General features: G+C 45.5%; 1 protein-coding gene across 1 annotated transcript; it reads left to right on the top strand.

Annotated features, from left to right (window-relative positions):
- The first annotated feature begins 1430 nt into the window (after positions 1-1430).
- On the top strand, positions 1431-8700 carry fam210b (family with sequence similarity 210 member B). The gene is made up of 3 exons (XM_076141336.1): positions 1431-2127; positions 6697-6920; positions 7666-8700. Exons 1-3 carry the CDS (start codon positions 1633-1635, stop codon positions 7880-7882), a joined length of 936 nt encoding a protein of 311 aa, XP_075997451.1. The 5' UTR covers positions 1431-1632; the 3' UTR covers positions 7883-8700.
- The last annotated feature ends 13396 nt before the right edge of the window (positions 8701-22096 follow it).

Raw genomic sequence — 22096 nt, 5'->3', positions numbered from 1 at the left:
TATGTCGACTCTCTGACTAAGTGATGAGGAAATCTGACAGACAGACACCACATTTGTAAAACGCTGACCACAACACTCACAATGAGTTTATGTGGAAGTCAATACAGAGCAGATTACTGTCGATGGCCAAATGAACACCTGTACAAGTTTTCAGAGGATGTATAACACTGATATTAAGACATCCAGAGGTGATGTCATTTAACTTCTTTGACATTTTAACATTTTATCAGTTTTATTAGTTTTATTCTCAGTTAATAAAGTAAATAGAAAACATGAAGAAGGGCTCCAAATTGTATTTTAAACAGCATGTTCTAGCTCTGTGCTGTGTTTTCATTGACTCCTTGCCAAACGCTGCCTTCTCTACCTCCCTCCCACTCACTTCTGGTTCCCTTCTCTACTCTTGTGTGAATGAATGTGCATTTTGTTTCCTTCCTGTAATTTATGCTCAAGATGACACTTTTAAATGCCAAGGCAAGAATTAATGAGACAAGTCATGCATTGTGACACACGTTACATTGTGACACACTCAATGACCTTTGTGATGATTGATTTTACATTGCAAAAGTTTTGTCATATCTGTGTTCTGATGTTCTCCTTTCCCACTTCCTTTCAGCTAAGGCCTTTGGAAACACCTCTATCTGGTTTTGCACAGGGATGCAAATATACACAAAGAGAAGAGCTGATGTAGCTCTGAAGGTTTTTACACAGGGCCAGTGTTACCTAATGAAGGATGAAGATAGTTTACATCCAGTGAGTCTTCTTGCTGAGTTTATCTTTCCAAAATAAAACAACACTTGTGGTTTTACTGACTTAAGAACCATCTTCATTTAGTAAATAGATTACAGTCTCCTCTTAAGTTTTACAAACTGTAGCTAATGGCTTTAATACGACCTTAAAACGAACTGTCCCTTTTGCCTGGTGTCCATCCTTCTTAAACAAGATACTTTGTTTGTCTATGTTCTTTGAAAAGTGCTTCATAATCATGAATGCTTTATTTATTAACCATTCATAGAGCAACGAGTTAAGGAAAGCGTCACTAAGCAGTTAAAGATACAATCTGAATGAGCTACATGGGCGTTTAAATAGGTCATTAATGCTTTGTGTCAGTGTCGTTGGTTTATTTACATTTGTAATTGTGTCAGCTTGTAAACACAGTGTTACACCAGGCTTAAATTTATAATTCTGACGAGAAGAAAAACACAAATGGTCGATTTCTCCTAATTCTGCTTTTCTGTATGTGAACTTTTCTGAGAATGATGCCAAAAAAGTTGTGGAGTAAGCCTTTAATACCGACAAGTATCTGTGTAAGGGAATGTTGCGTTTGGTGACTTACACCTTGGAAACAGGTTCTTTTGAACGTAACTTCATAATGAGCTCATTTCCGCTGTTACACCTTTAAGTGTTCCCTCCCCCCGCTCCCCCCTCTCCAGCCGTAAACGGTCTGCGATTGCGCGTCGAAGCTCATTGGGCTGCGTGTGATTATCGGTCAACAACAAGGAGACCGGAGGGAGACCGGGTCCACAGGCAGCATGTCCGCGGGCATTTCTACACCTAATTAGTGATTCCGAACCATTAATCTAGTTAAAAGTTGGATTTCCCCGCGTTCAGCTCATCGCAGGGGCCGAGAACAACATGTTTTTGTGCCGTGCAACGAGGACGTACGCAGCGGTTTTGGATCGGACCTTGAACGCACCGGGTTTGTTTAGAGCGCGAGTCAAAGCAACCAGACCGGGCAACGTCACGTCGGCATTACGTAACGGCTACACGTCTCTGTCTCCCCGGTGTGTGTGTTTGTCCACCGGGGCTGCTGCCCAGTCCAAGTCTGAGCAGGTGGGGAAGCGACAGTCGAACCCGGGCCCCGTCCGGGCCTGGGACTCGCCTTCGAACTGGGGGGGACACTTGGACCGGGTGTCAACGATTGCAGCGAGTCTCTCCACAAGTGTCGGCGGCACTTCGTGTGTTTTCAGACAGAGACTTCACGCAGACTCGGCGGTTGACATTTTGTTCCTCGCGGGCTCCACCGGTCCACGTTGGTCCACCATGCAGACCAGAGCCTCGTCTACGGCTCCGGCCACACAGAAACGCGACCCGGACGCAGCAGAGGACCTCACCGCCGTCAACAAAGGGGTAAAGACAAACGAAAGTAGCCGTGTGAGGTGTCTTGTTGTCCTCCACCTGTCGGTTAGTTTACGCGTGTTTTAAAGGCGCGCAGATGGAAGTCGGGAACCCGGGTTCAACTAGTGGTGCCTCTCCGACCCAGCGGCTCCGGAATCAAACCCCAGAATCATCAACTATACACGAGGCCTCTTCCGCCTGTCTGTCCACCCCCTGCTTGTCTGTCTGTCTGCCTGTCTGTCCAGGCCTTCACGCGCATGCTAGAGGGCAGGTTGGTGTACGAAACCGCATGACGCTCACAGACGCAGACTTTTTAAAATAGATTGTTCTTTGTGTTGTTCCCCTTTTTAAGCAGCTGACAAAGATATTTGACTGAAAATATCAGAGAAAGAGGCACTAGCAGCAACAAGCGTCCTTGGCCTGAAGTTCTGGGCCCAGCCTCTAACTTAGAGATGCTGTTATTTACACGTGTACATCTCCTTTAAACTTGACACGTGTCTCACAACAACAGTGTAGGGATGTTATCACAGCCATGCACCAAACGGCATTAATATGTGGTCAAACTGAGCTTGACATGAAATCCACTAGGGACTCTTCCATGGAAACAGGAAACTGATTTGTCATAAGAAGAATGAGTAAGTTTCTCACAAACTCATCTGACATAAATACAGTGGAGAGAAGGCTAAGGTCAATTGAAGTGTGTTCCCTTTGAACTATATTGTCATTGATTAAGTGAAAATATTGTTGCCAAAAACTCTGGAGAACCTATAGCACATTACAGATTGTTGTGATCATCAGCTCCAAATGTTCTACCACTCCAAACTATGTTTTGGTTCATCGTACTAAAATCACAAGACTGCAAGCATGCAGCCTCCAAAAGTCATAAATGAACTAATAAGCATTTAGAAGGTAAGTGGAGTTGAGGAGGTGGATGAGCTCTCTGGTCATCAGGCTGAGCTCCCTGGTCATCAGGCTGGGCTCTTTGGTGATCAGGCTGAGCTCTCTGGTGATCAGGCTGGGCTCTCTCGCATCAGGCTGAGCTCCCTGGTCATCAGGCTGGGCTCTTTGGTCATCAGGCTGAGCTCTCTGGTCATCAGGCTGAGCTCCCTGGTCATCAGGCTGGGCTCTTTGGTCATCAGGCTGAGCTCTCTGGTCATCAGGCTGAGCTCTCTGGTGATCAGGATGGGCTCTCTGGTGATCAGGCTGGGCTCTCTGGTCATCAGGCTGTGCTCTCTGGTCATCAGGCTGGGCTCTCTGGTCATCAGGCTGAGCTCTCTGGTGATCAGACTGGGTTCTCTGGTCATCAGGCTGGGCTCTCTGGTCATCAGGCTGGGCTCTCTGGTGATCAGGCTGAGCTCTCTGGTCATCAGGCTGGGCTCTCTGGTGATCAGGCTGGGCTCTCTGGTCATCAGGCTGAGCTCTCCGGTGATCAGGCTGGGCTCTCTGGTCATCAGGCTGGGCTCTCTGGTCATCAGGCTGGGCTCTCTGGTGATCAGGCTGGGCTCTCTGGTCATCAGGCTGAGCTCTCTGGTGATCAGGCTGGGCTCTCTGGTCATCAGGCTGGGCTCTCTGGTCATCAGGCTGGGCTCTCTGGTGATCAGGCTGGACTCTCTGGTCATCAGGCTGGGCTCTCTGGTCATCAGGCTGGGCTCTCTGGTGATCAGGCTGGGCTCTCTGGTGATCAGGCTGGGCTCTCTGGTGATCAGGCTGAGCTCTCTGGTGATCAGGCTGGGCTCTCTGGTCATCAGGCTGGGCTCTCTGGTCATCAGGCTGGGCTCTCTGGTGATCAGGCTGAGCTCTCTGGTCATCAGGCTGGGCTCTCTGGTCATCAGGCTGGGCTCTCTGGTCATCAGGCTGGGCTCTCTGGTGATCAGGCTGGGCTCTCTGGTCATCAGGCTGAGCTCTCTGGTCATCAGGCTGGGCTCTCTGGTCAGACACTAGATCAGCTTTGTGTCCTGGGATGCATCGTGTTGCACTTGTTTAGTTCAGTTTCCCCCTCAGACTCTTAAGCCCCCTTTAATCTTCTATTTAAGCCCCTAACAAGAGGAAGCCACAACTTTATAATTTTTCTTCCTGTGTGTGTGTGTGTGTGTGTGTGTGCGTGTGTGTGTGTGTGTGTTTTCATGACTCTCAAAGGCTTATCACAGACCACAGTCCCACAGTTTCCCTCCCATACACCCTCCCTGACACAACCGCCTTAGTCTCTCCCTCTCTCACATGACCCACCCACGCCGCTGCACCACTTTGCTTTAAGCTCGGCCTGCCCTCACTCGGCCTGCTCGCCTCTGCCAAAGCAAAGGCCTGCCCTGCTCGCCCACTCCTGCCTTTCAATTGTCCATTGTCGGTGGGACGGCGAACGCGTCGCAGTCTCATCCCGGGGGCCGTCTGGGGCAAAGTTTCGTAAGACAAATTGCGATGGAGGGAAGAGAAGGGCCCGTTTTTTCCCCCCCTCTGATATCCTTCGCATCCATTGTTCTGGCGCTGCTGATTTATTGTCTGACAAAGGCCCACAAAGTAAGACAGTGTGAAGCGAGCAGACAGTGCAGCACAAAATGTTTTGAAGGTCATGAATGGGAGATACTGTATGATCAGCTGAAGCCAGGGAAGGGCAGTGAGCCACAGCTGCCTCACCAAAACAATCCTGTGAGTTGAAGCGGTGCATTTCTGTTAACGGCTGCAGAAAATAACCGAAATCTTCATGGTTCAGCATCTAGCTACATCTTAGACTGAGGATCTATTCCATGTTCCAGCATGACAAAGGGAGATCTCTACGGAATCCTGTATATTGGACTCTTTAATCTGCCCTCTACAGCGCCGTGACCTCATCAGTCTTAGAGATGACCTCCACTGATAGGCCACACTGGAATGATGAATTGCCTGTGAAATAGGCCACAAGTGACAGTTTACCATTTGATAACTAAATTGCCCTGCAGACTGTGTTAATACTTTTCTAAAGATAGACTCGGCACACAGGCCTCAGCCACAGTATTTCCTGCTTTCTCAGAGGATTGTGTTTCCCCTCAGTGGGAGATATTCGCCCTCCCTCACTCCATGTGAAGCTGCTTTTGTTACTTTTTCTATTTCAGTTTAATGTTCTCATCATCAAAAAGAAACATAAAATGAGCAATAAAGCTGAAATGGTATGATTTGGCTCCAATTACATTTCCCCCCCCAATATCCTTCATCATACTTGAGCCTGCTAATGCACCTGAAAGGGTTCCATTTAAAGGGATTTAGTTGTAATTGTGTAGGCAGCGTAGCGTCATCAGGCAAGATGGGAGGCCTGTGGCACTGAATCATGTTCATCTCTGTCGCCTTGACCACTGAAAACTCTCAAGTACCAAAGATCAGCAGAGGATATTTGGTCAGATGGGTTCTAACTAGGACTTTTTTATGTTCAAGGTCTCCCTGGAATGGCGTTCTTCAAGGTTTCATCCAATAGGGGGGGCGGTACATCAGCAGCTTCCTCTTCTGTCGTTCCCAAAGTGATGAGAGCTGTGATCTGTAAACTTTCCAGCATTCGACTAACACGCTTGTAAAAGTCAAAGTTGTGTTTGTGGCGACGGTTTAGGGTCCGACGACAAATGCGGTTTGAAGACGTTGTGATATCTGTGTGTCAGTCACCGGGTGGAGCCCTCAGCCTGATAAGAGTTAACGGTCCTGAACGCGTCTCAGCACAGCATCGTGTGTAAAAGGAAAGTTTGCAGGTCAAGGAGAAACTTGGATTAGAGTCCATCATCGTCAGTTTTATTGATATCAAGGTAAATGGTCACGTCTCATGGTATGGATTTGTGATTACATCATCCAGATGCTGTTTAACAGGAGGATCATATCAGTGTTAACATATAGAAGGTTCTAAGTCACAGTGTTTAGTCTGTGGCACTTTGTGTGTGTGTGTGTGTGTGGCTGCTACATGCCAGTCAGCTGGATCGTGAGTGGTGTTGGCCTCGGCGTGTGACATGTGTCTGAAGGTCACAAAGGCAGCGTGATGTCCGTGTTTGTGCACTCAATGACGGGGTCGCTGAGAGGGGCTTTGTGTGTTTAAGTGTGTGTGCATGTGTGTGAGGGAGAAAGTGATTGACTTTTCCCATGAGGGTGAGCGAGTGTGTGTGTGTTTGTGAAAGGGCACGTGTTAGTGTCTGCAAGTGCTCTCAGTGAATTAGCTGAGGCACACAGCAGCAGTCTGTTGAATCAGCTGACTGAGCTGCTGCACTGTGAATAGACCAAACTCCTGAAGGGTCAGGCTTTGTTTGACCTACATGCATGACCCCTGTGTTCAAAGGTCACTGCAGAGTGCTGTGTCCTGATACATGAACGTCCTGCTCTGGTCTAAAAACAGAAAACAAAAGCATTCACCCAGGTTGAGCTATATGAATTTATATACATTATTGCACGTCACAGGGATGATAACTATAGTATGTTTTTGTGTGTAACAGTAAAGCAAAGTCATAACCTTGTAGTTTGTTAATATAAAAGTGCTGACTGAGCCTATATAGAGGTTACATTGCTCTGTGTGATCCATGTCCTCCCCTCTTTTATTCTTAGTGCTCACTCTCTCCTCTCTTGTTCTTTGTTGTCCAGGAGGAGCTGCATTTAAAGGAGGCCTCCACCGTGGCCTCCTCCTCCTCTTCCCCTTCCTCCTCCTCTACAATGAAGGCCCCGGAGGAAGCCGAGCCAGAGGGCGGCAAACCCAGCAAGACCCAGCAGCTGAAAAAGGTCTTCAAGCAGTACGGGGCGGTGGGAGTCTCCTTCCACGTGGTGATCTCTCTCATGTCCCTGGGAATGTTCTACCTCCTCGTCTCCAGGTAACACAAATGCCAGAAGAGAGTCGGCGGTTATAATGGAAGGATGCGATTCACCTCGAATGCATCGCTGTGGCGTTTGGGTGTCATTTCCTCCGGATCAAAAGAGAATAAGGAAGATCTGCAGTATCTAGAGATTCAAATTTGCACTGATGACAACCATAGAAAGCTGTCTGAGGTGATTGACCACTTTAGACAGACCGATCATTGCCATTCTCTTCAAATATTCTAAATGGCTTTGCGTCGGTGCTGACAGTCAGCAGGGATCCACACCAGCACTGGGTGTTCTCAGGCGTTCTTGGGTGTCATCAGGGGGCAGTTGCAGAGCTCAGCCCCGCTTCAGTGCTGCGCCCGGCGGCACACAGTTGTCGGGGGTGCAGACGGATCCATAAATTTAACCGAGTTTCAAATTTTGGCTGGTGTGAGCGAGCTGTTAATGAGCTCTGGTGTTGACACATTCTTTTCATATTTCTTTCCGGCCCAGATGAAAACCATGACTCAGCAAAATCAAAGTTTGCTTTTTTCCGAGTCACTAATCCTTGTTGCTTTTGAAGTACTTTTGACTCATGCAGCCTGATGTGATTGAATTGTACCCTTTGAACACACACTGCTCACTATTTACACAGTTTTGAACAGTGTAAACACTCTTTAAAGCGCTCCTCCCTCTGGTGGCGGAGACGTTGAATCGCATATATTTTCTCCTGTAAGTCTAAACTGGACTTGTCCGTGTCCCTTTTGCCCTCCCCAGTGGAATCGACATGGCGGCGATGTTGTGCAAGCTGGGCTTCAGCGAGGCGGTGGTCCAGTCCAAGATGGCGGCGGGGACCAGCACCTTCGTCCTGGCATACGCTGTTCACAAGCTCTTCGCCCCAGTGCGTATGAGCATCACTCTGGTGTCCGTGCCTCTCATCGTGCGCCACTTCAGAAAGACTGGCCTCTTTAAACCGCCCACGCCTGCACCCTGAGGGCCCCCGAGGACCCCCCCCCCCTCTCCTGCCACCTCGACTCTTAATGGTCACACTTACAACGCTTGTACATAGTACATTTACTCGTTTGCCTTTCTGCCAGAGTAAGCTCTTCCTTTCTTCGATGTCATTGTGAATTCAGGTGAAGTATTTCCTACATTAGTGCTGCTCTGTGCTAACCGTGGTGTTGTGTTACTGCAGGACACAAACTGTTTTCCATACTGCGTGTTTGGAGTGTGTCTCAGTGTGTGTGTGTGTGTACGCATTCCACAAACCAGATGCCAAGACAGAAACGTTGAAATATTTATTTACAATCATGATCAGGGAATTAAAGTTTGTGTCCTAAGCTCTTTCAGTAGATGAGGTTTGGCTGAAGGAACAATCGACCTCCTTCTCCTCCTCCTCCTCCTCTCTTTATGCTGCGAAGGTTTCCCATGAGGGCACATGGGGGAGAGAAAAAAAAAGCTGATTTCTCCTCCACTGTTCCCTGTTAGCTGACTTGGCCATGTTCTGGTGTTATGTGAATCAGCAGAATAATTCAGGTTCTCTCCGTCTCCTACCTCTCTGCCTCGTTCTTTCTCTTTAGGTAACTCACACTTTCTCTTTCCTCCCTCTTAATTTTCCTGCTTTTGTTTTGCCTCGTTCTACTTTTCAATATTTCTCTCTCTCTCTCTCTCTCTCTCTCTCTCTCCACTGCCCGAGCAGCAACTGCAAGCACATTAGTCTCCAAATGAAGTTGATGATACTTTGTTGAAATTTCAGAATTCAGAATTTCTTTTGTGTGTAATTGTATTTATCTATTAAAAGAGTTTCTCTTATGTGTGCTGTGTTTTGTGTGAATGTGACATCACATACTACATAAATGAGTAATTTGGGAATTAAATCCATCATGTTTCATTTCTCCCCTTTGTGTGTGTCAATATATTAGATTAATATATTAGTGTCGGCCGAAATATTAGAGCTAAAAATATAAATATAGTGTTTATAGTGTAAAACAGCACCATTACATGTGTCCACAATCATGTATCTGTTTCTCACAGGCGGGAGTCATAGTAAGAGTGTTACATTGGATTGTACTTAATAATACAGGTTATTGAATTGGTTACTGAAGGTATAAAGATGTGTGAAATCTGTATTAGGGAACGCTGCCGTCCAATGCAGTTCCCTCTTCCGCCACACCGGGGAGCTCCTGAACCACAAATGGCGTCCATTGCGTTTCTATAAATGGATCTTAATTCTCCTCTTTCTCCTCAGACTGAATCTCTTTTTATCGTGATGTTTTTCATTTGCACAGCAGCGCGGCACACGCAGCAGAATCGCTCCTCATTTGCACAATCCATATTATAAATCATCAAACTTGTTAAATGTTGTTCAGTGTGACAGCTCGGCGCCTCCCAAAGTGCAATAAATTCATTTAGCAAATATGATAGATTCCTCAAAACATCGAAAAACTATGCAACTGTTTGTCGCAGACGTGGTAATTGCTTAAAACACTTAAACAGCTGAAAAGCTTCTATAAGCGTTTGGATTCTCTACTGTCAGGATGGTGTGACATCATTTGTTTCTGAGATGGTGAAGTCCTGGTCATCAGTGACAATTCATACTGAGTTTGTATTCATTCATTATTCCAAGACATATTTTATCATTGTGGGTCTCTCTCTCTCTCTCTCTCTCTCTCTCTCTCTCTCTCTCTCTCCTTGCTTGCTTTAAGGTTTCATGGGTCAGCAAAGCAGGCAGGCCTCAGCTGGTGTGTTGTCCTAAAAGACCTGCAGTGCATCGAGGCGTATCTGCCTTGAACAAGACCTGATCCTGTGTGTGTGTGTGTGTGTGTGTTTCTTGACCAGAATAATTCAGCCAGCAGGGAAGCACAAGCAAAACTTAAGAGAGCATGGTGGTCTGTGCCAGTTACCCAGTCCAGCTTCAGGAATAGGAGCACTGGCAGCAGCGTGACACAAACTCATACAAACTCTCTCTCTCTCTGTTTCTCTTTCTCTCTCTCTCTCTCTCTCTCGCGCACGCACACACACACACACACACACACACACACACTGATCCACACAGAGGAAGATGGCGAAGCCTGGTCCTCATTAGCTATGATGAGGACAGGGAGCTGCCATCGCCTCTCCATCCCCTGCATGTCCCCCATGGCTAGGAACAAATTGGTGACAGCGCTCCCAGCCACTCTGTCGGGCTACCTGGGTTCCGTGACACTCTCTCTCTCCGCTCACACTGCTGTGCATTTGCGTATTGCAAGTGTGTGTGTATCTCTCACTGTCTCACACACACACACACACACACAAGAGGTGAGATTAAGACTGGGCAGATCATCTCCTTGGTTACGCTCCTCATCACCTTTAGCTCAGCGCTGAGCCGTGTTATGAGCCAACACTTGGTCTGGGTGGCCTCGTGTTTGATGAAGGGCCCCTCCCCCCAGGAGGCCGGGCACCAGGGTTCAAGGCGGTTCAGATCCCTGCCTCAGCTCCAGACCCCGCTGCACCTTTTAATACAGCCACACACACACACGCACGCATGCACAGCTCTGTCAGATTGGCACTCACACTATTCTATTCTATTATGTTTGTATATATTCAGAGCCAGGCTGCATTTCTGACACACAGGAAGGACGAGTTGGGAGGGGTGTGTATGTGCGTGTGTAGGCGTGTGTTGGCGTGTGTGTGTGTGTGTGTGTGTATCATAGCTGCAAAGTGCTGATGCATGCAGCGATATACAAACATATGGCAACCGCACATATTCTCTCTCTCTCTCACACACACACACACGCACGCACGTTCAAACTCAACCCCACTTTCTGCCAAGTTGTCTTTTTCCCCTCACACACTCTTTTCATTATTCATTTCTTCACTCTTATTATACCTCCCTTCTTCTTCTCTCCATCATTTTCGGCAACCTGCGCATTACCCCCCCCCCCCCTTTTACTCTCCTTATCCCATTAAGCCACGCCCCCATGACCCGCTAAAACTTGTTGTTCACCCCCCCTCCACACACACACACACACACACTCCGCGGTGTGTCAGCGTCTAGACGGAGACGCACCGATTCTGTCAAAGCTCGCGGCTTCAAATACCGTCTCATAGTTTGTCTTTGACTGGGGAGGAGGATTGGCACCAAACACACACGTTTACTCTTCCTCACCTGCTCTCCAGCCCTTCCTCTCCTTCTTCCTTTGGCCTTGACCACGACCCTCTCCTCCCTCTCTCCCACACACTCCTGCACCCTTTTTATTTGACTCTCTCTCTCTCTCTCTCTCTCTCTCTCTCTCTCTCTCTCTCTCTCTCTCTCTCTCTGTCTCCGAGTTATAAGTTTAGCAGATGCACCTGATGGCGGCATCATCCTGGAGCACCTGTCAGCTGTCTCGCCTTCATCACGGCTCCTCGCTCGCTGCCACGGGGGCCACGGCGCAGTAAAAGCTGGGAGACAGTCACCACTATCAACAGCTGCATCTTATTATTTTAAACACCGTTGCCAGTCAGTTTCCACAGAGATGCCGCCATTTCTTTATTTATTTCCCCACACCTCCTCCTCCTCCTCCCGCTTGTTCTCCTTGTGCTCCTCAGGATGCGGATGCTCAGCTGTTAACTGCGGGCAATTATAATTGAGAGGAGGGGGGAGGCGAGGTTGGAGAAGGAGACTTGATCCGCCCCGGTGACAGAGAGGAGACGGGAGCGAAGGCACAAGTTGTCAAAGAACATTTTTGCTTTGACTGCCTGCGACAGCGACTTGTAGGTGAATGCCCGGATGTCAGTTGTCTTCACCGACAGCGAGGTCACTCAGTTCACGCTTTGTTAATGCCATTTTTACATACTTTACATTCACGATACCCGGCTCAGTTACAACGAGACAGCACCTCTTACTCTGTAATTTAGCGTTTGGAAGCCATTTTGTGTTTTTTGGGGGAGATATTTCAACAAGCAAACAACACTAACAATTACATAAAACATACAGCGGTGTAGGTAAGACTTAACGTGTCTTTGTGCGCCCCCTGCCGGTTTGTCCCTGTATGACCCCATTTACAACTAATGGGGAAAGCGAACTAATCTACTCTCTTTGTAAAAACAAGAGATTTCACTGTATCGCGCGTCACATTTTAGGCCATTTTTGATGGATGGATCATTTATACTATGATCTGTAGAATCGTCGAATTTGGTGGCAGACCGCATATCAAACATGTGTTCTGATTTATTGATTAGGATTTGAGATTTTCACAAAGAATAAAAATGCAGCGATTTTGTTCTCATTCTAGCTGAATTACTGAGAAGTTCTGAATTTTAACGAATCAAATTACTGCACATTCTTGTACAGTAATCCATGTTGCTTTGACTCTTATGACACGAAATTGGCAGTTTTTTTCATTTTTTTTCAAATGTAGGTGACCTAAACAACTTAGAAGCAAAAGCACTACCAGAACAGGATCATATGATGCAACATTTTGACAACACATTTTCACCATGTTCAAACTTTTTGATGTTGAAATTCAGTGTAACTGACCTTTGCACTGTACATCAGTGTATGTAAGTAGGCAAGGCCAGACACGGAACAGTTTAGAATAGTGATTCAAACTTAAAAAATAAGTACTATAAAACTAATACATGAAGGAAACGAGTCCTCTTTTATGGTTTTGGATTCATTTTAATCTGGACACTAAGCAAGCATGGTTCTACCCTCAAAGCAGAATCATCGGTCAGAATCACGTTTCGTATGATGATCAGTCATACTCTCTGTGTTGCATTGTGGGAGAGGAGACATTCAAAACTAAAAGTGCAGGAACAGGGCACTAAAGCATTACTGAACCACCTTCGAATCAATCGAACCGTGTTTGTACACAGTTCATAATGATCGGCTCTCTTAAAACCTCCCTAAATCATCCCCCGCCCCCTCCCTTTTGTAAATGACCCCTCAGCTCCCGATGCTCAGGGGAGGGTGCTCATGGATCAAAGCCTGGCCAAGGTGACCAGCTGGGGGGCAACCAGCTCAGGGCCTCTCTCCGACCTGCCACCCCATCTACTTCAACCCCCCACCCCCTCACAAACCTAATGGAAAGCAAACAGACAGACAATTTCTTTCAATTAGTCCGAACTGGCCGACCCAATAAATTTTAGTTTGTACTTCCAGACGCAGCGCCCTGTTGCATGTCCCGGTGAAAATGAAGACTAATGGGGCATTGTGGAGCTGCTGAGTGCTTGATTTCTTACCACTATACCATTGCCACTTGTCCACCCCCCCTCACCCCCCCCCCCCACCTCTTCTCCCTCCCATCCCCTCTCCGCGCCTTCCCTCCTTCCCTCAGCTAAGTACAATCACTGCTGACCCTGCACAACAGAAATGTTTAATACATTTATTCACGACTTGGATTCATTTTCTGTTTTAAGCATTATTTCTGAGTAGTTAGGTGCAGCTATTCATCATGGCGTGACAACAGCCATGAACGTGACCATTGTTCACCCTCAGCACCGGCTGAAGTGAGGGCCTGCAGAGGAACAGTCAGGCACTTTGCTTCGAGTTATGAGGCATATTTTAAATGGGAATTCAGAGCTGTTACTTATATAAATATTGTGTAAATGAGGAGAAGAGGTGCAATACATTTACTTTATTTAACTGCAAATTTGAGGTGCTTGTCCATGAGTATTTCTGTCGTCTCCACTCCTTGCAGAGGGACATGCAGTATTTGCCTTTTCACAGCTGTCGTTACTGTACTTTTAATGCAGCATTAAATGAAGTTTGCTGTAAGTTTTTGCTCAGCTTTGATGCTCATTGAGTTTGAGATATGCCTGTGATTTCAGAAAAGGAAAAGGAGTCTCAGGGCTGAAAGGAGAGTAGAGGTGCATGTAATTGTTCATCGTGGAAAGGTGTGGAATCTATAATGAGATCCACGATAAACTGTTTTTCACATGGTATTCATTACATTTACACACTGATTATTTACAGATTTAGCAGATATGTATTAATGCATAAGGGAGCATTACTCCTACACAGCTTTTTGAGAGTATTACCACTTTTACTTAAGCGTGATGAGTAGTTCAATATTTGTGCAGCTCCTCCAGTCCTCTCTCACTCCCACAGGGCTGTTGACTTTATTGAGCAGTTTCAGTTAAAGGGAGATGAGATAAATGTAGAAAATACTGGTGGACACCACTTTACATTTCCAAAACGGACATTATACCAATGCCAATAACCGTAATAAAGATATACGGTATATTGCTGTGAAACCCTGATGTATGGGAGATCCTGAGGCCACTGCTGGTTGATGAGGGAAAGTTGCTTTGTCCCATGCGGAGAAATATTAACTACAAGTGAACAGGGGACAAGAAGACATTGATTTTACAATTCAGAACTCAATCAAAGAGAATTATGGATGGGAGTAGTGCTGTGATTTGCCTGTGCTGCTCGTTAAAATTAACATCCATAGGCTACGTCCCCCTACGGCAACGGAGGGATAAGATTTACGGCGGCAGGTTAAACACAGTTCAATACTAGTTAAGTCAAGTAATGGTTAATAAAGGTGCGAGTCAGTGGAGGTGGTTGGAAGAAGGGGTGAGAGAGACATAGGGAGAGGAAGTGAAGGAACAGAGAGGGAGAGAGAGAAAGAGAGAGCGAGAGAGAGAGAGAGAGAGAGAGAAACTCCATTACTTTAGCCTGAACAGATAAACTATGCATCAAAGTGTAGCATTTATTGAAAAACCATTTTTATGTGTGCTTTGCGGGCATGAAAATGAGAGCCTATGTTCAAACACATCAATACAACGCTGCAGCCGCCAACGTATTTTTTTTCTTCTTCTTCTCCTTTTCTTTACCCCCCCCCTCTTTTTCACCAAGATTCCCAATCAGATCTTGTGGCTCCCTGCAGGCTTTTATGCCAGCCACAAATGGTGCGACTGCCAGACTGACAAACACGCAATCACTCAGAGTGGGTCGAGAGAGAGAGAGAGAGAGAGAGAGAGAGAGAGAGAGAGAGAGAGAGAGGGGGGGGGGGGGGAACACATACCATCCTATCACAAAGGCCCTTTTAATAAGCCCGTGAAGAAGAGGAAGTAATCCTTTGTAATGATTTCATTAAATGCCCTCATCACACCTGGAGATAATTCCATTATGATTGTGGCAATAAAATGAGGTTTTCATCAAGAGGTGCAGACAGAAGGGGGAAAAGCTATTATCCCTCCCATATTCAGACATGACGCTGCCTCTTATGTTATGATATTAAGCTATTTGGCAGAATTTACGACACTCAAAGTCAATCCATAACGCGTGTGGAGCCGCTGACAGCTTCCCCCACTTTCAACGCCATGCAAATCAAAATAAAGAACGTAACCGCCAATGGTGAGAGTAGATCAACGTCTTACAGCAAATATGACAACAGGCAGGGAGACAGGATGCAAACCTTTTCCTCCTCCCTCACCTTTCCCACCTGCTGTTTTTGCTGTGATTTGACACACCTGAGAAAGGGATGGAACACATAACACATGCTGGATTTGCAAATTCAGCACCTGTAAACCCTGAGTGTTAAACGTTCTCTCTTCCTTAGCAATCTGTTCTGTTTTCACTTTGGGAATACTTTGTTACATTTCTTAAAGGTGTTACTGCTTGTGTGTTTAAACTACAACATATCTTTTCCTGTCACAACTTGTGTTTTTCACCTTTAATGGATTGTGCCACATAGAAAGGCCACATAAAGTTAAAGGCATTCCCTGAAAAATCCATTATAACCCTCATATTTTTTATGTTATGGCATTTTTTATATTCCCTGATTCTAGATGTGTTGGGTATCATCGTATGCAAACTCCCCCCAGAATGTATTTTTAATATATTTGGTATCTTTAGGCAATTCATTAAGGCATTAGAATTTAAAATAAAGTAATAAAGTTTTATGAGGATGGTTACTTCCGAACACAAACACACACGAAACAATCTGAATTGAACCATCAACAAAGCATCAGGTTGAGTGAGCGAGCGAGCGAGAGAGAGAGAGAGAGAGAGAGAGAGGGAGAGAGAGAGAGAGAGATTCATTACATGTACCAAAACACGCAAGCTTGAGCATGCTGTCAGCTGGCAGTGTGTGTGTGTGTGTGTGTGTGTGTGTTTGTGTGTAGGTGTAGTGGCGTTGGAAAGAACTCATATGATTGTTACAAAAATTCGTCCATGGCAAAGAGAGTGTGACAAAGGAGAACGAGGGAGGAGAGTGTGTGTGCTTTTCTGGAGGAATTGGAAGCCTTGTGTTTTTGGCATTTGTGTCACAGACCCTTTTGAAAAATGCATCAAAGCAATTGCAGAGCTCGTGGGACAGAGTTTGGGCACAGAACACTGTGACCGTCATCCATCCAAACCTCAGCGGTGAGGATGCTGCTCTGTGTTCATAAAGGGGCGGTTTGAACTAGATTACAAGATCTCTCCGTGTGTGTGTGTGTGTTTAGGTGTTGAAACAAGTCAAAGATGATGCGTAGGAATGGATTTGTGATTTAACGGTATTTTCCACATTTCTTAAGGCTGATTTTCATGCTCATGCTCACGTTCACTCCTGGTTATTAGCCAAACTGCCTCCTGCTCCGCCACACAACTCCCTCTCCTGCCTTCTGCTTTTAAGCAAATGCAAATAACAGTGGTCACAGTCCAAACAGGACTTTGTTACATGTGCACACTTACTGTTGGGGGATTGAACGGCGCTCACTCGCAGATGGATCCTTCCCCACAGAGGTCGCGCTCGCCTTTTCATCTTCCTCCTCTGTAATTCTTTGCCAAGAACCTTCTACAAAGATTTACACTAATCTCTTAATGCTCATGCTAGTAATACTACTGTGACTATTATTGCTTTTACTAAAGAGAGTACACACACACTACAGGGTAATTATAATGAGCTAATTCTGACAGGAAGCACAAGCTGTGACACTTTTGTGCTGATATGACCTCTATTTATTCACTTACTCAGTACTTTTCTGCTTTTACTTTAGTTTTTGTATGTCACAGAGTTGTTTGTTTATGAGTAAATTCTACAGGGTGAATATTTGTTTTCCCAGTTTCTCCTCTTCCATATAATAATTCATATTAATAAGGTGTCATCAATATTCTACAATATATTGCAGTTGAGATACGAGGAACTGAATCTCATGAATGAAATCTGCACTGACTTACACCGACAATCAAGGCGATTTACATAAATGAAGGCAGACGACTTAGAGAAGACGTGCTTAATATGCTTTACATTAAGTGTAAATGAGATGCAACACGGCTGTGGGCCTGCAATTGAATAGCTGCACCCGTTATGTACAATAACTGAACTGTAAGTAGAGGTAAAGTGACACAAATATAAACTAATGGGAAGTCTCAGTTTGTGTGTGTGGAAGCGATGGGGTCACATGCCTCATTTATGACACGGCAAACAAGCCAACAGGCCCGCAGTGTGTCGTCTGTCACAGCCAATCTCTGCACAATCAAGACAGAAAAATTGCACAGAGAGAAATGAGTAGAGTAGTCATCTATTATTAGGGGGCGTGGGGCATCCAGGGGTGAGGTCACAGGAGGGGTGACGCTTATTTGTATAGCAGTGCAGGCGGTGATTGGATGAGGCTCCTCTGTGGCAGATCGGAGTCACCGAGGGGACGGAAGGAAAGGCAAACTGCTTGAAAATGTATAAGAGTTCTGTGTGTGTGCTTGTGTGGCTGTGAGTGTCTGTGTATTTATTTAAGGGTAGAGATGACAAAATGACAGAATGAACAGATGTTCGGGTGTGTTGGTATGTGTGTGTGTGTGTGTGTGTGTCATATCTACATTTTTGTGGATTTTCATGCTTTCAAGTCGGTTGAATGGCTTTTTACCAACAACTGCAACATTTCCTGAATGTACCTCATGTTTAAGTCCCACAGTCTTCAGTTAGATACGACGCCACACAGATAATATATCTTATTTAAAATAGTGCAGTTGAAGTACAATGTAAATGCTCAGGTAAAGTATCAAATTAAAAGTAAAGTAGAGTGCTGGAGTAAATGTGCTGTTATCTGCGTTATGGCGTGCGTCCCTACAGATAAAACCCCATTAGAGCCACTCTTCCTCTCAGCCACATCAGCGGTGGAAACAGATTTGGTATATTTGCACTTTCTTCTCTTAAACACTCGCTTTCGCAATCTGTTAGTGGGGAACAATGGAGGAGACTGATGAGGGAGGAGGGAGCACGTATTGACTTTTCCTTGTGCCTCTTTCATCTTAATGCATCTCATTTTCCCCCATCCTCTTTTGTTGAACACCTTTCCTTCCCCATCAGCCCTCATCAATCTCTCTATCCTTGCCGGGTGAGAGATTGAAGCCATTACCTCTGTCATGTGGTATACAGAAATAGCATTCTTTCTACTGACAAATGTCAGCTAAAACATCTTTGGCTGCACTACAAGGACGCCGCGGCATAAATCATTCACAAGTATCGGACAGCTTTGATACAGTAAACGCAAGCTGATCGTTGAGGAAATGGCTGCTCAACCCGAATAAGCCGGGGTGTGCAAAACAAACCTGTACATATGGGCCACGGATATGTTGGGAGACACATATTATCCCAAAGGCTGCTTCTTGCTGGAGACACTGGCTTTCTTATTTGTGCAGTTAGATTCAAACCATTAACTTACATCAGGGAGCCATTTTATTCTTTATTCTCTTTAATTACCGTATAGACATTTGTCCCCGACTGTGGGGAATCTTTAAAGTTCACGACTACAAATGTGAGCAACGCTAACGTGGTGTTTTAAAAATGCAACCAGCAAGCCTCATCCCCTTAAGCATGATTAATGGTGAGAACACAGTAGGTACCTTAAGTCAGGAAAGTAATTGCCTGTACATTTTGCCCAGCATAGCGTTTTGGTGTTAATTACATCAGGCCACAATCTGCTGTTACGGAACTTGAAAGGTTTGCAGGCGCTGCATCAGTTGGTAATCAATTGCCATTATCATGCTGAGGACAAAGGTCCCGACCCGAGGGAAATTATGAGGGCTGATGTTGCGTCTCCAAACTTGAAGCGGTGATGTGCGATGGCTGCTGACGAACGCTGAAGCTTGAAGTGACAGATATCCATAGACACGCCTGCAGCCATCATATGAATGTTATGGAGTAAAGAGTGATAGATAAAAAGTCAAACTACTTGAAAGACTGTGTGTGCATATAAGTACAGTCTATGAGTAAATGTACTCTTTCTACTTCTGGAAGGACTTGGCACTATGAAAGTCATGAGTCAGTAAAAATCACAGTATCATGCTGCTGAATAACAAATACAAAGTACAATTAGACTGAGAGAAAAAAGTGATACAGTGTCCTCAAAAGATTATAGGTCTCTCTCTCTCTCTCTCTCTCTCTCTCCTCTCTCTCTCTCTCTCTCAGTATGGAACACAAACTTTATCTAATGCAGCACAAGAGCCATTGATTCCCATTCATCCAAATGTAGCTTTCATTTTTCTGTTTTCTACGACGTGTTGTTTTTTTTTCTGGGGAATTAATTTTTTATCCTTTTGTTTCTTTTTGGAATAATTCTAAGAGCATGACTATGGTTCAGCATGAGGAGAAACATTCTGAAACTAATTGACCTGATCTGATCTCTATGTTCATACACTGTTAATGTATGTGTGAGTTCATGATATTGATTGTAAATGGGCTTTTTGGGGGTATTTTGATATCAGTTTAAATTGTAGAGACAACATTCCAACATCTACTACACGTCTGTATACACAAATACACAAAATAGCATGAGCATATAAACGACTCCCGTATATTTCATAGTATTTTACAAATTACAAATTGTACATCCTTAGCTTCAGAGGAAGGAAGGACAGAAAGTAGAAAGAAAAAGTAAAGAAAAAACGTTTGATATTTTCTTTGGCGCTTGGCTGAGTCTGACCCAAATGTGTGGATTGACAGGGTTTGCTTGGCAGTGCACCAGCAAAGTAATAAGGCCAGAAACAGTATTGAACCCAGTGAGTATGAAACACTTCCTATATCGGTCAGTGCTGAGTGCTGAGAGGTGAAACACAGGGCCAGATGCACGTGCATGAAACACGCAGCGCACACTGTGGCCCCATGAGAGTGTCTTTGTGCATTCACAATTGCCGTGAAATAGACGTCGAATTCACTAAGGTTGCTGCTAATTACACAACCAGCAAATGTGCAAATCCTTGGTGTATTTGGCGTGTGAATGAGTTTAGATAGTTTAGGGTTAACAGTTGAATGGAGGAATCTGTCCAACATGGAGCCCTCAAGAACCTCAGAAAATAAACAAAACTCTAAATTCAGCGTGAAATTGATATACTAATCATGAAGGGACACAATTCAAAGTCAGCTGCTTAAAAGTGAATTTAAGTCAATTCAGCGAGAGTCACCAGAAGAACTAGAGAGGAAATTAAAACAAGATGGTGTGACAGAAAGAGACAAACAAAACAAAATGTCTCATAATAAATCCCAAACTGCTGCAACCGGTGGACTCTGTTACAATGTATTCAGCACAAGGGACTGTTAGAACTGGTGCCGACGTGTGTGTGTGCATGTGTGTGTGTGTGTGTGTGTGTGTGTCCATGGTTCTGTGGATGTCAATAATGTCAACAAACCTGCTTCAGGGTGTTTGAGTGCTTTCACACCATCCTTGTTTGGCCATGTAATCACACTCGGGTGCTCACCAAACAAGTGAACACTGCTATGATTTGCTGCAGGTTAGAATACATTTTGTACTGTATGAGTGGATGGATAAATGTTAACAATCCTCAGTGCTTTGCTATGTGGGTAATTGTTTCAGGCAAAGGCTCACGCAGAAAGCGGCTCAGGGACCATTTCTTTATTGAGTGTTTAACTTTAAAGTGAGTGAATATCAAAGTTTGATCACTGGAAATGTTCCTTATCAGCCACAAGGTAAGTGGCAAGGCAATCAGACAGGAGACAGATGTCTGGATGCAGTCGAGTACAGACATCTTTCAGTTCAACCTGATCAAACTGCCATCTCGCTACAGCTTGACTGGATCTGTGTGGGCTGGGAACAGCTGTTCACCAGTTGTGTGAGTCTCTCTCTCTCTCACACACACACACACACACACACACACACACACACACACACACACACACACACACGCACACACACACACACACACACACACACACACACACACACACACACACACACACACACATGCTATCACACAGCAAAGTAGACAGGAAATGTATGGCAGAGTAGTGTTGATGAGTAGATGCTGTGTGGTGAGAAGACTTGTCACACCTAAGCTTTGGGTATTTAAGATGTCGTATCGCATTATCCCCCGTCTTCCTAATGTGCCTTCCTACTTTAATTCCTGTCATCGCCAGCACTCAAATGTCAAATAAAACTGTGCATTTGTGTGAAGGTATTTGCATGCATGTGCGTGTCTGTATACATATGTTTATTCAGGTCTCGCTCCTCATGTGTATGTGTGTGTGTGTGTGTGTGTGTGTGTAGCCCTGTCGCTCTCAGGCTGACAGGCTGCGTTGAGGAGGAGGAGGAGGAGCTGCTATGCAGCACGCAGCAGCTCTCTCTGTTCCACCGCGCGTCCTTGCCCGTTCAACCCGTGCTGACAGTGAGCTGCCTCACACATGGCCTGGGCCTCATGCATATGGAGGAGGGCAGGGAGAGAAAAACAAAAATAACAGCTACTCATGAATGTGTGGGTGCATGTGTGTGTGTGTGGTAACTATCACACCTAAACACTTGATAGAATATGTGTGTTTACCTCCATATGTCTCTGTGTTCTGGGGCTAACGCTCCTCTCCTCTCCTCTCCAGTTAATACCTCCATTTTCCCCCATGACCCCCGGCATCAGTGGGGCCACCCTCTACCCGATCACGACCCCACGTCATGTCAGTCTGAGACTCATCTACGCTGATCTTTAATCTTGTTTTGGTGTCTACAGAAGGTTATCGACCACACCATGATGGTTATAAGTCATTCCCATTCTTGGTTACATGCTTCTTATTCCAGATGGTGCACTGGGCGTCTCCCCACCCCCTCCAAACTGCACTTTTGAAACATAAATGTAGCTTGTGCAACAAATACACCTGTCTAGATCAAAGCCATTAATAAGTACCGGGCCATGCTGAACACCGTGACAGTCTGCGTCCTACTTTGAGGGCCACATCACCACTTGTTCTGGGAGGTCAGCCATAAAGCCTGACCCCATCTCGCTGTGGTGATGGGTGCTGGTCAGGGACAGTAGTTC

This window comes from Genypterus blacodes, unplaced genomic scaffold (assembly GCF_046128005.1).
Source record: "Genypterus blacodes isolate CSIRO-AG114 ecotype Tasmania unplaced genomic scaffold, CSIRO-AGI_Gbla_v1 ptg000017l_1, whole genome shotgun sequence".
Taxonomy (NCBI): Eukaryota; Metazoa; Chordata; class Actinopteri; order Ophidiiformes; family Ophidiidae; genus Genypterus; species Genypterus blacodes.
The sequence above is the reverse complement of the archived record's forward strand: the minus strand, read 5'-3'. Positions and strand labels throughout refer to the sequence as shown.